The sequence below is a fragment of the Rhineura floridana genome, chromosome 11 (assembly GCF_030035675.1).
Source record: "Rhineura floridana isolate rRhiFlo1 chromosome 11, rRhiFlo1.hap2, whole genome shotgun sequence".
NCBI lineage: Eukaryota > Metazoa > Chordata > Lepidosauria > Squamata > Rhineuridae > Rhineura > Rhineura floridana.
Window position 1 is genome coordinate 5,920,644 of NC_084490.1, and position 13,632 is coordinate 5,934,275.

At 45.9% G+C, this 13,632-nt stretch overlaps 1 protein-coding gene across 5 annotated transcripts in view; it reads left to right on the top strand.

The window, feature by feature from the left end:
* Nucleotides 1-1,595: 1,595 nt before the first annotated feature.
* LOC133367070 (protein arginine N-methyltransferase 5-like) overlaps nt 1,596-13,632 on the top strand; it is a 39,348-nt gene continuing 27,311 nt past the window's right edge. For 4 of the 5 annotated variants that reach the window (XM_061590786.1, XM_061590784.1, XM_061590783.1 and 1 more), the window contains exons 1-7: nt 1,598-1,814; nt 3,677-3,795; nt 5,040-5,125; nt 8,534-8,668; nt 10,162-10,277; nt 11,124-11,173; nt 11,298-11,461. In XM_061590786.1, coding sequence (XP_061446770.1) covers nt 1,693-1,814; nt 3,677-3,795; nt 5,040-5,125; nt 8,534-8,668; nt 10,162-10,277; nt 11,124-11,173; nt 11,298-11,461 — 792 coding nt within the window. In that variant the 5' untranslated portion in view covers nt 1,598-1,692. Of the gene's footprint in view, nt 1,815-3,676; nt 3,796-5,039; nt 5,126-8,533; nt 8,669-10,161; nt 10,278-11,123; nt 11,174-11,297; nt 11,462-13,632 lie in introns of all 5 variants that reach the window. The other variant, XM_061590782.1, reaches the window with a different exon arrangement.

Consider the following 13,632-nt stretch of genomic DNA (forward strand, 5'->3'; position numbering starts at 1 on the left):
ATGAGGTGTGCCTGGTGCCAACACTGTTATCTTTTCAGCGCCAGGTCAAGACTTTCTTTTTCTCCCAGGCATTTTAGCATGTGTTTTTAAATTGCTTTTTAAAAATGTATTTGTAAATGTGTATATTTGTTTTTAATGTTTTTAATTGTTGTAAACCGCCTGGAGAGGTTTGGCTATGGGGCGGTATACAAATGCAATAAATAAATAAATAAATATCCAATATAGATACTGGCTTCCAGACCCACAGCATGTTAGATTTCTTGCGATATTCTGTGTGTTACTAAACAGCCGTACAGTAAGAAACTCTCCACGTACATCCCCCTTGCCCATTTTTGTGCAAACATTTAGCATGCACAAATTAAAAATAGACAGCTGTTGTATAATGGGATTGAAAGATGAAGACACTTGCTGTATCTTGAGATATATCATGGGTAACAAATTCACTGTGTAATGGTTGCTATTTATCAATTTTTTTTGTTAAATAAAATATTGAAGATTCTTTATTGCTTATTGGAGAGCCTAACTCTGATGCATTTTTTAAAATATCCCTCTGAGGAGAGAAGGAATGTTTTTTCAAAGATAATATGCTCAACTACTGCATTATTTAGGAAAAATAAATAAGGGCATTCTGCCAGCACCCGTACTTAACTGAATTCTTGTTTCATAAAAGAAAACCAGCTTAATCCCAGTGGTTGCTAAAGGTTTCTTAGGTTTGCAATCAAATATTCATTGCCTGGGAATCTGAGATTCAAATCTGATCTTGTAAGAAAATATTCAAATGTTGACATTCAGTGTGAAAAAAAATGGGACTGTACTGGTTGTGTTTAAATGTTCAGTTTAATTGGTTAATATGCGAATCTTTAAAAACATACACTTAATTTTTTTTTAATGTGGACTATAAGTTAGAGTTGCTGCCTTTATCTGGCTGCTCTGTGTGCTGGGTCAGGAGAAGATTGTTTATCTTTATGTAGATTACCCTGAGGTATGAGTTGGCTTCTAGCTGTAAATAACTAGAGTACCCAAAACACAACGTTCTTCCCTAATTCTAATTTCTCACTCAAACTACTAGGGTTTGGGGGCAATAATTGGAAAAAAAAAGTCGTTTTCGAGCCAGCCAGGAGTCAAACCTAGAACCTTCTGATCCGTACTCAGACGCGTTATTCATTACGCCACCGGCCCTTGAACGCTTAATAAGATTTACAGCGTCTTTCCTATAGGGAAGTCTGCACTGAGCGCGTAAGCACGCCGAACAATAAATGTCCGTGCTGTGATGACTGCTGGGAAATATAGTTCTTAGAGAAACAGATGACTTTCTCCCAGTCGTTTAATAGAGCAATGCATTCTGGTCTCTAGTACAAATAGGAACCAAACTGCGGAGGGAGCGCTGAGTTGGAGGGACACAAATTCCGTTAAAAAATTCTGCTTCCAGGAGCATGATGGGAAACTGATTTCCCCCCCCCATATGCTTCCTCACAAAAATAGAAAGCCACTTCCCCGCCCTCAACACGGGTTTTGATTGGTTCTGATTTGACCAAGCTGGCTCCTACTCTGATGCGTGCTGGGAAAAGCCTCCCATGATTGGCTATTTTTTCTGAGGGCGGACTCTGATTGGCCTGAGCGACGACGTGGGCGTGGCTGTCCGGCTCTAGCCTCTCTGTGTGGCGGGCCATAGCTGCTACTACAGCGGCGGTGATGGCGGTAGCGGCGTCTGCGGTTGGGCCGGGGGCAACTGCAGTGGCGCGTGTCTCTTGCGGGAGGGACTTGAGCTGCGTCCCGGAAGTGGCTGGCACGCTTGGTGCGGTCGCCAGGCAGGGGTGAGAGAAACCACGTGGTCCTCTGATGGCCGTTGACCGCCTTAGGCATGCCATGGTGACCCCTGACCTCTCACGTGTGGGTCACCCGTAACCATGCTGGGATGAGGGCGGCTGGGTTGCTTTTTAAAACTCAGATATTAATTATGATTGCGGTGATCTCTGACCCCAGGAGAGGTCATGCCACCACCCGACCCTTGACCTCATCTGAGGTCGCTGCTAAGGAAATAAAGACAGTATCCCTATATTCTCCGATGGCCTTGTCGTTATTTTCCTAGCAGTGTGGAAACTTCAGAAGTGATGCTTTCCCCAACATAGAGATACAATGATGGGGAAAATGTGTCCCTTATATAGAGCAGGTGTGGGCAACCTTGGGCCTTCTAGGTGTTGCTGAACTGCAACTCCATCCCTAGCTACAGATCATGCTTGCTAGGTCTGATGGGAGTTGTAGTTCAGCAAATATCTGGAGAGCCAAAGATTCCCCCCCTCCCCTGTGATGTAGAGGAACTTTTCCCCAAAAGCGTGGTGGCAGCTCTGCTAGATTTTTACCCTTAACTCTCCCTCACAAAAACTGAACAACAGTGACCCTTTGCAGAAAAGCTTAGCTGTAGTTTTCTCCACTCCCTGGGCTTAGGAAGTAGCTTGAGATCAGCTGAGGCTGTACTTTAACCTGCACATGTGCTTGCCCCCCCCCCACACCCCGATAGGCTGCCATGAACAGAAGGCTTCATATCCAAAGTCGGTGGGATTTTGAAAGTGGAATTCTTGCCCAATCTCTAAAGTGGGTTCTTGCCTTTTGCTGTGATTTTTTCCTCCCGCTTATGTGCATTTATCTATGACTCTTTAATCTAGGTGAATTGGTTACTGGTCCAAAGGATTCAGTCCTTTGCTCAAAAAGAAAATGCGTTTTAAGTTGCTGGAAGGCAAGATGTTTTAATGTGACCATAGCTCTGGCACCGTGCTCTCTTCCCAAAATGGTGCACCAGCAGGGGTTGCTGTGTTCAGACACCATGTTCTAGTTTTGTAATTACAGCTTTCGTGGTATGCATTGTGGGTAGGTCTTAAAACTCACATTCAGTCTTCATATACTGCAAGAGGTTTTCTCCATCAAATCCCTGAAGCCAAAGAATCCTTGCGGGGGGAACTCAGGCTGTAATGTGACATAGTATCAATGGCACAAGCCCACACCAATACAGTTTTCTGGCAGTAGTCATTTGTGGCATATTAGAAGAGAAAATAATCTAAGTCTTCCAATATGTGAGAGCTTCCCAGGGTCTATCTCAAATGATAATGCTGTAGAAAAATCTCAAGAATTCATTGGAGACAGGCTTGATTATCACTGCTATGAAGATAACACCATGCTAGAAAAAGAAAAAGGAACGGAAGCCTGTATAATTGGTGGTTCTGTCTTTTGATTTTAATCTGTTAGTGATCATTTTTAATCCATTAATGAATAATGATTTTTTAAGAAAAGACTACTGGTAGCTTATCTTTTTTTTAAAGCATTTGTTATCCTGCCTTTCAATTAAAAGAAATGTCTGAGGTGCTTACATTTAAATTGGCACATTAAAACAACAAAAACATACAAATAATCAATAAAAGAGAGAAGAGACAGCAGGTAACATAGACATATCCTGTGGCCAAGTGCCTGCTGGGAAATAAATGGCCTTGCACACCAATAGGAGGCCATCAGAGAGTGTGTGTTGGGGTGCGCTTCCCTTGTCAAAGTCCAGGGGCAGCCATAGAGAAGGTCCTTTTCTGCATCCTAGCCAAACCCATCTCAGATGCTGGTGGGATGCAGTGTTGTGTGTCGTCTGCCAGCACCAGGTTCTTAACCTGTCCATTTCCTCCCTCCCCACCCATAGGTTTGATTTCCTCTGCATGCCCATTTTCCACCCTCGATACAAGAGGGAGTTTTTCCAGGAGCGAGCTAAAAACCGACCGGGACCCCAGACACGCTCTGATCTGTTGCTCTCAGGAAGAGGTGAGAACTTGGGAAGCCATATTGCTTTCATTGGCCTCCCTGTCCATGTAGGAAATGCCAAGAAGTAATGGATTTATGTGCTCCTAAAAATGTAATGTTATTACATCAGTGGTACATGCTCTGGTAACCTCACGTTTGGATTACTGTAATGCGCTTTACGTAGGGCTACCTTTGAAGACAGTTCGGAAGCTACAACTAGTGCAAAATGCGGCGGCCAGATTGCTGACAAGGACCAAGCGGTCCGAGCATATAACACCTGTTCTGGCCAGCTTGCACTGGTTGCCAATATGTTTCTGGGCTAGATTCAAAGTGTTGGTATTAACCTATAAAGCCTTATACGGTGCAGGACCACGATACCTTGCGGAATGCCTCTTCCGATATGAACCGGCCCGTGCACTATGTTCTGCTACGAAGGCCCTCCTCCGGGTTCCAACTCACAGGGAGGCCCGGAGGGTGATGACAAGATCTAGGACCTTCTCAGTGGTGGCCCCCGAACTATGAAACAGTCTCCCCGAGGAAGTACGCCTGGCGCCGACTCTGCTCTCCTTCCGGCGCCAGGTCAAAACCTTCCTATTCTCTGAAGCATTTTAAGTTACACTGATTTACTTTTTAAAATGTTTATTGTATTGGATTGATGATTGTATTTTAGTATTATTTTGTTATTCATTGTATTTTTATGCTATTTTATGTTCACCGCCCAGAGAGCTATTGCTAGTCGGGCGGTATATAAATTTAATAAATAAATAAATTCCCCTGCGCCCCCCCCCCTGGTTTTCAAGGGCTTGGTGTGGGTAAGAACAGGAGTTTTTTTTATTTTAACAAAATTCATTTATGGCTTATTCAACAGAAGACCTTTAAACAGTTTACAAAGTGTAAAAGAAAAGAAAAACATTACAGTAAGAAAAAAATAGCCAAATGAAGTATGTCTTTCTAACCTTAACCAGTTAGAAAGCCAGATCAAACAAATGATTTCCACTACAAATACCGGAATGTATTCAGTTCTGGATCTGGACAAAAATCGTTGATGGGATACTTTAGCGGTGGTGGGGAAGTAACTCACTGTTACTTGTTACTGTTTGGCACATGGGTGGTGCACTAAAAAGAAAGAAAGAAAGAAAAAATATGCTTCCGTTTGGTTTTAAAGGGCATCGCTTATTCTCAGTGTGGCTCTTGGCTCTGAACAACTGTCTGTTCTTCTCCAAATGAAATGCTTCTGATCCTCTTAATGTCTTGCTTCTTTCTAGACTGGAACACCCTGATTGTGGGCAAGTTGTCCCCATGGATCCGGGCAGACTCCAACGTGGAAAAGGTTCTCAGGAATTCTGAGGTGGTGAGTGAGCTTGGCAGAAGGCGGGTTTGAAAGCGTTTCTCTTCTAGCACATAAGAACATAAGAACATAAGAAGAGCCTGCTGGATCAGGCCAGTGGCCCATCTAGTCCAGCATCCTGTTCTCACAGTGGCCAACCAGGTGCCTGGGGGAAGCCCGCAAGCAGGACCCGAGTGCAAGAACACTCTCCCCTCCTGAGGCTTCCGGCAACTGGTTTTCAGAAGCATGCTGCCTCTGACTAGGGTGGCAGAGCACAGCCATCATGGCTAGTAGCCATTGATAGCCCTGTCCTCCATGAATTTGTCTAATCTTCTTTTAAAGCCATCCAAGCTGGTGGCCATCACTGCATCTTGTGGGAGCAAATGCCATAGTTTAACTATGCGCTGAGTAAAGAAGTACTTCCTTTTGTCTGTCCTGAATCTTCCAACATTCAGCTTCTTTGAATGTCCACGAGTTCTAGTATTATGAGAGAGGGAGAAGAACTTTTCTCTATCCACTTTCTCAATGCCATGCATAATTTTATACACTTCTATCATGTCTCCTCTGACCCGCCTTTTCTCTAAACTAAAAAGCCCCAAATGCTGCAACCTTTCCCCGTAAGGGAGTTGCTCCATCCCCTTGATCATTCTGGTTGCCCTCTTCTGAACCTTTTCCAACTCTAGAATATCCTTTTTGAGATGAGGCGACCAGAACTGTACACAGTATTCCAAATGCGGCCGCACCATAGATTTATACAATGGCATTATGATATCGGCTGTTTTATTTTCAATACCTTTCCTAATTATTGCTAGCATGGAATTTGCCTTTTTCACAGCTGCCGCACACTGGGTCGACATTTTCATTGTGCTGTCCACTACAACCCCGAGGTCTCTCTCCTGGTCGGTCACCGCCAGTTCAGACCCCATGAGCGTATATGTGAAATTAAGATTTTTTGCTCCAATATGCATAATTTTACACTTGTTTATATTGAATTGCATTTGCCATTTTTCCGCCCATTCACTCAGTTTGGAGAGGTCTTTTTGGAGCTCTTCGCAATCCCTTTTTGTTTTTACAACCCTGAACAATTTAGTGTCGTCAGCAAACTTGGCCACTTCACTGCTCACTCCTAATTCTAGGTCATTAATGAACAAGTTGAAAAGTACAGGTCCCAATACCAATCCTTGAGGGACTCCACTTTCTACAGCCCTCCATTGGGAGAACTGTCCGTTGATTCCTACTCTCTGCTTTCTGCTTCTTAACCAATTCCTTATCCACAAGAGGACCTCTCATCTTATTCCGTGACTGCTAAGCTTCCTCAGAAGCCTTTGGTGAGGTACCTTGTCAAACGCTTTTTGAAAGTCTAAGTACACTATGTCCACTGGATCACCTCTATCTATATGCTTGTTGACACTCTCAAAGAATTCTAATAGGTTACTGAGACAGGACTTTCCCTTGCAGAAGCCATGCTGGCTCTGCTTCAGCAAGGCTTGTTCTTCTATGTGCTTAGTTAATCTAGCTTTAATAATACTTTCTACCAGTTTTCCAGGGATAGAAGTTAAGCTAACTGGCCTGTAATTTCCGGGATCCCCTCTGGATCCCTTTTTGAAGATTGGCGTTACATTTGCCACTTTCCAGTCCTCAGGCACGGAGGAGGACCCGAGGGACAAGTTACATATTTTAGTTAGCAGATCAGCAATTTCACCTTTGAGTTCTTTGAGAACTCTCGGGTGGATGCCATCCGGGCCCGGTGATTTGTCAGTTTTTATATTGTCCATTAAGCTTAGAACTTCCTCTCTCGTTACCACTATTTGTCTTAGTTCCTCAGAATCCCTTCCTGCAAATGTTAGTTCAGGTTCAGGGATCTGCCCTATATCTTCCACTGTGGAGACAGATGCAAAGAATTTATTTAGCTTCTCTGCAATCTCCTTATCGTTCTTTAGTACACCTTTGACTCCCTTATCATCCAAGGGTCCAATTGTCTCCCTAGATGGTCTCCTGCTTTGAATGTATTTATAGAATTTTTTGTTGTTGGTTTTTATGTTCTTAGCAATGTGCATTTCTTTTATGCATTTGCATAAATGTTTCTGTGTGGTGCTGGGGAGGGGAAGAAATTGGTCACTGAGACTTAAGAAAATCCACTGCTGGGTTAGGCTCAAAAGTCCATCTCGGCCATCATTTCAGAAGTGGCCAGCAAAAAACACAAGGCGGTATGATGACTGTCTGTTAAAATCTCTTCAAATTCTGTTTTATTGTCGACGTACTAAACAAAAATTTCAACAGAGATGATGTTCTGTGTGTCCCTGAAGTTGGAGGTGTATTGCCTTTAAATGTGAAGGTCCATTCCTATTGTAGCTAATTGCCTCTGATATATAAGTTAGTAGAGGATGAGTCTTTTTTTTTCACCAGCTGCTTACACCAATGCCCAGGGCTTCTTTTGTGATGATACTCACCAGGATGGAGTGCCAACACCTCATTTTGTGCTGGCATTCATAGCACTTTTATGAAGGTATGATTACCGGCACCTCATATTTTTTTTTAAGCGAGAAAACAAAAAGCACTGCCAATATCTACCATAACATCTGTGGCAATTAATTTCATAAGTTAATTGCAGTGCATGAAAACCCAGAATATTGGTTGATGTCACCCAGCATTGTCCGCTCCGATTGGCAGAGGCTCCCTAAGGTCTCGGGCAGAGAGATATATTTTCCAGTCTAGCTACCTGAGATCCTTCATTGGAGATTCTGGGGACTGAACCTAGGACTTTCTACATGCGAAACAAGCCCTAGAGCACTAATTCTGCCCTGGGCTGCTACTGGGAGGAAGGGCAGGATATAAAACTAATAAATAAATACATAAACTCAGGGTAGCCGATGTGGTGCATCTCTAGATGATGGTCTTCATCATCGTGCCATGTAAGCATGGCCAGTGGTGGGACCTGTAGAGTTTGATTGACTAGAACTTTTCACAGTATTTCTGTACAACTTGGGACTAGGATATCTGAAAGATCGTCTCACCCTGACATACCCAGTCGATGACGGCACTCTGCAGGTGAGGGCCTCTTGCAGATATCATATCATCAGGAGGTCCATTCAACACAACATAGGAAGCAGACCTTTAGTGTGGTGACACCTACCCTTTGGAATTCCCTCCCCTTAAATATTAGACAGGCACCATCTCTGTTGTCTTTTCAGCACCTGCTGAAGACTTTCTTCTTTCAACAAGCCTTTTAAGTAGAAACCTTATCCTAGTCTGCATCTGTATTGGAATTGTGTTTTTTTTTTGTATTGGAATTGTTTTTTTAAAAGGTTATTTTGTTTATAAGATATTTTTATCACTTATTGTTTGTCACCCTGGCCTCCTTTTAGGAGGAAGTGGGATATAAATGTAATAAATAAATAAATGTTAAAGATGGCTGTCTGTGCTTCTCTGCAGGCCATGTTGCAGGAGCTGAATTTTGGGGCATACTTGGGGCTCCCAGCATTCCTTATACCCCTGAAGCAGGCAGACAATCCCAACTTGGCACGTGTTCTGTGCAACCACATCAATACTGGGCATCACACTTCTATGGTACGTGCAACAAACCCTGCTTGTGCCAAGCGTCGCAGCTTCACAGTACATCCATGAAATCCTTGCCCTCCGTTTCAGCAGACACTGCATCTCTCTATGCTTACTTACTGTGTTCCAAGCCGTTCTTGTGCAGGGGCAGTCTGCATCGCTGGGTTCCTCAACCAGAGGTGGGCATGTGCTGACGGGGCAGGAAGTGCTGTGGAAATGAGCTAGGCCACGTGCTCACCCCCTCAGTTTGCTACTTGAATCATTTCTTCTTTACCTCCAAAATAGCAGGCAGACTCCGTGATGTATTCAAAACTACTCCATTGTCATTTCACATAAGTGTTCTTGGATTTTGCACCTGTGTTGTGTGGCATTATTTCTTTAGGCGAGGCAGCTCTCAGTCCCCTGTATACAGTGGGACGAAACCCTCTGGAACAGGGAGGAGGAACCTTTTTCAGCCTGAGGGCCGCATGCCCTTCTGGGCAACTTTCCAAGGGCCACATGCAAGTGGTGGGCGGAGCAACAAATATAAATATTACCTTGTGCAGTGGGCTAGTTTCTGTCTACATCCCCCCCTCCATCCAGACCAGCCTTTCCCAACGAGTGGGCCACCAGATGTTGTTGGACCACAATTCCCATCTTTCCTGACCATTGGCAATGCTGGCTGAGGCTGATGGGAGTTGTGGTCCAACAACATCTGGAGGCACACTGGTTGGGAAAGGCTGATCCAGACAATAAAGAGGGATTATCAGAATTCTAGTCGGGCAAAGATAGTTGGGATCTGAACATGAGACGATCACTGCTGCATCAGGCCAGTGGCTCATCTAGTCCAGCATCCTATTCTCACAGTGACCAACCAGATGCCCATTATGGGAAGCCTGCAAGCAGGACCTGAGCACAAGAGTCCTCTCCCTTCTGCGGTTCCCAGCAACTGGTATTCAGAAGCAGTGCCTCTGACTGTGGAGGCAGATCATAGCCATCAGGGGTAGCAGCCATTTAAGCAGGGCCAGTGAGGGGTATGGAGAGTTCCGAGGGCCACAATTGGTCCCCAGGCCTGAGGTTCCCCACCTAGAATATTAAGGAAGGAACACCTGATCCCAGTGCATTGCTACTGAGGAAAGAAAATGGAAATGGACTGCCTTCAAGTCGATCCCGACTTATGACGACCCTATGAATAGGGTTTTCATGGTTAACGGTATTCAGAGGTGGTTTACCATTGCCTTCTTCTGAGGCTGAGAGACAGTGGCTGGCCCAAGGTCACCCAGTGAGCTTCATGGCTGTGTGGGGATTTGAACCCTGGTCTCCCAAGTCATAGTCCAACACCTTAACCACTACACCACACTGGCTCTGCTAGTGAGACACCAGCATAAACATCCTAAATGGTCTTTCATAACTGTGTCCAGTTCCATTTTGTAGCCGCTGCTGGGGCCAGCCTGTGGGGTATCCCCAGAACTTTGCCTCATGCATGCACTCCTTTTTTTCTCTGTCTCTCTCCTCCGCTCCCCCAGTTCTGGATGCGGGTCCCACTGCTAGCTCCTGAGGACTTGCGGGATGATGTGATTGAAAACGAGGCTGTGCAGGAGCTAGAGGAGGAGTGTGCGGGCGAGGAGAAGACCTGGCACTGGTGAGTGAGGAACTGGCTATCAAGAGGAACCTGGGGAAACGCTTGAAAGGGAGGATCAGTTGGCTAGTGGAGCAGCTTGCCCAGGTTTCTCCAATTGACTGCTAACTACAGAGAACAGGAAGCACTCCCAAAGATGAGGCGGACTGACTGATTTAATTTCATTTATGAATTTCTTCCTAAGCAATTTAACAATAAGAACATCAACAACAAAAACATTGTTTCATGTATAAAAACATAAATGTGTATGTATAAATGAAAAACAAAACTCCATTGCACAGAGGTAGTTTTTTTTCTTGCTGTATCCCACCCGTGGGCTAAGGCAGGAGTAAGAGGAGCTCCATAACCCCATATTCATTTAGCCCAAACTGAGAAAAAGAACCAAGAGCCTTCAGTCTTTGCTAGATGGTTGTGGACTCTCTTTCAAGCAAGGAGCAAGAATTCATATTTGCTCTTGGAACTCTGATTATCCTGCTGAAGAACTAGATGTGTATGTCTGTGTGTTTTAAATCATTGTTTCTGGTATCACCTGCTGAAGCAGGCATCTACTTGAACTGTGTCTTTTGGTAACTGAGAAAAACAACTTTTTGAAACCGGCTATATGAATTGTCGTTGTCATTGCTTGTGACAAAGGGAGGTTGCCCTTCTGTGTTTTCTTTGACTTCCCTCTTTTGAGCTACATCAGCCGTTCTGACTCACCTCTTGGCCATATCAGCCAATCCACTAACGCGCAAGCAAGTCCTGAGGGAGAGAGAGAGGAAGGAAGGGGAAGAGGGCGATGTGGGTTAGAGGAAGGGGTGGGAGATGCCAGCCTTCCAGTGGGCCCAAATGAGTTTCTTGTTTTTCCAGGTGGCACAACTTCCGGACTTTGTGTGACTACAACAAACGTGTTGCAGTGGGTAAGTGCTGCTGGCCTGAGGCTGGGAGCCCCACAGCAGGAGGCCTGCGCCCCATGGCAGCCTCATGGTATGGAGAGGGGCATCTGTTCTCTCCCTTTGACATCTTTTTGTTCCTTCTTCTCAGCCCTGGAGGTTGGCCCTGACCTCCCATCCAATCATGTCATTGACCGTTGGCTGGGGGAGCCAATCAAAGCAGCCATACTACCCACTAATATCTTCCTGACCAATAAGAAAGGCTTCCCTGTTCTCTCCAAGATGCACCAGCGCCTGGTCTTCCGCCTGCTTAAGGTCAGCCTCCCCCTTTCTACTTCCCATTTGCCTGTTCCCCACCTTTAGGTGGTTCTGTCCAGTCAAGCCAACTTGGCTACCTACCTATTCCCACACTAGGACACTGAATTAATAATCTGTTTGAAGGTTATCTGTTTAAATTCTTCACCACCTTTCCCAGAACACCTCTGGCTGTTACAAAGAGCGCAACTCCTTCATAATAAGCCCACAAGCAGGACATGTGTGCAACAGCATGCTGCCTCCAACTGTGGAGGCAGAACATAGCCATGATGGCTAGTAGCCATTGATAGCTTTTGATAGCCTTATCCTCCATCCTCCCTCTCTAAGATGCAATTCTCTGTGACAAGCAATTTCCAGTGTCTGGAGAGAGCCTCACCTTTTGCGAGGGCTTGCAAAGAATGGTGGGAAAACAGCAATGGAGAATTCTAAGCAATGGCCCCACATGGCTTTGCTCAATTAAATCCTCCTGTAAAGAAACTGTATGAATCGAACAAATGCCTGGCAGGTAACTTCTGAGGGACTTGTTGTCTGTGAGGTTGAGGTGAGGGGGTTCGTCTGAGAGATCTCGTTAAGCTGAAGTACGTGGAATTGAAGCAATAGTGTATTCTCTGCCTGTTTACGCCTGTCTCCATCCCTCCCCGTCCTTGGGTCCACTGTTAGATCAGGAGAGGCAGCATCCAGCATGTGGGCCTAATCCAGCCTGCCAGGCCTTCCTGTTTGGCCTGCAAGGTCATTTCGGCCAAGCCACGCCCACTTGCCCTACATCTGGTGTCATAAATGTCAGCTGTGGGGCAGGTAAAGGCAAGGCTTGGCCGATTTGCGGTGCCTGCAAAGCCCCATTGCACGGTGCTTCCCCGAAACACCCCACGACCAGCTGGCTGTTGGGTGCCTGGTGTTGCGCTGCAAGCCAACTCAGAAGGGACAGGAAGGGGGGAGGCATGAGTTTCAGGCGCCTCCGCAGCCAGAAGAAGCAGAGTTGGGGATTGTTGTGTCTGAGCAGGATCGTGCGGGAGGGGGGCAGCCTGCTCTCCAGCCAGTTCCCACGAGTAATGCCCTTTCCGAGGAGCCGAGCGCACCGCCCCCAGTTGATGCAGAGGACTTGTGGGGGGAAGCTTCAGAGACAATGCCAGCTCCTCCCTTGCCAAGCAGTTCCCAGGAGGATTCCAGTGTGGCCCTGACCTCGAGCCCCTTGCTCGGGAGCAGGTGTCTTCAGATGAGCCGTTGGATGCGCGCGCCCTGTCTCCTCGTTCCCGTCGCCGCGAGGAACGGACAGGGCAAAGACAGGAATTACGAAGGAGTCAGAGATTACGTTCGAAAACATTTCCTATATAAGCCTGCCGCCCCCAGTGGGGAGTCGTTGAGTCAACTTCCTTCACACGCTGCAGAGCATGTCTAGAGTATAGTTAGGGACTCTAGTGAGTTAGCGTAGGGTTTCCTATGAAGCGCAATGCCTTTGATGTATCCATTACTCTAATAAAACGAGATTTACTTGCACACACACTCCAGCCTCATTCTTTCGGCTCTGGACGGGACACTTGGGAACCATTGCGCAAAGGGCTTTGCCAGCCCTGGCCTTGGGGTTTCTGAAGCTTTTGCAAAACACTCCCATAGTGAAGGTGTCGGACTTGCAAGTATAGAAGGAAAGAGAGAGAACCAACCCACAGCTTTGTTGAGGGAGATGTTTCTGCCACTCCAGGCACCTGCACCACACTGTATCTTCATTGGAAGTTTTGCAATAGCTGTTTTTTAATAATGTTGTTATTTAATTTTGTAAATTCTATTGTTTTATGGATGTATTCCTGTATTTGTGTTTTTCTTGTAAGCCGCCTTGAGGGCCTTTTGGCCATCAGGCGGGGTATAAATTAATTAACTAATTAATAGTGCCTGACAACCCAGGGACTCTTGACAGGTGTCAGTCACCCGATGCCATTATGATATCAGATGATTGGCTGGTGGGTTGTCCTGCCCGCCTGTCAAGATTGGCTCGTAGGAGCGGGGAGAGAGAAGGAACCGGCCCACTGGGCCAAAAAGATTCCCCATCTCTGTTTTAGGTTGTAAGCCCCGTGGGAATAGGGACCTGCCAAACCTGTGCTTTGTGAAGCATCCTGTTCCTCAGGTGTGGGGAACCGTTGGCTCTCTAGGTGTTGCTGAACTACAGTTCCCATCCGCTC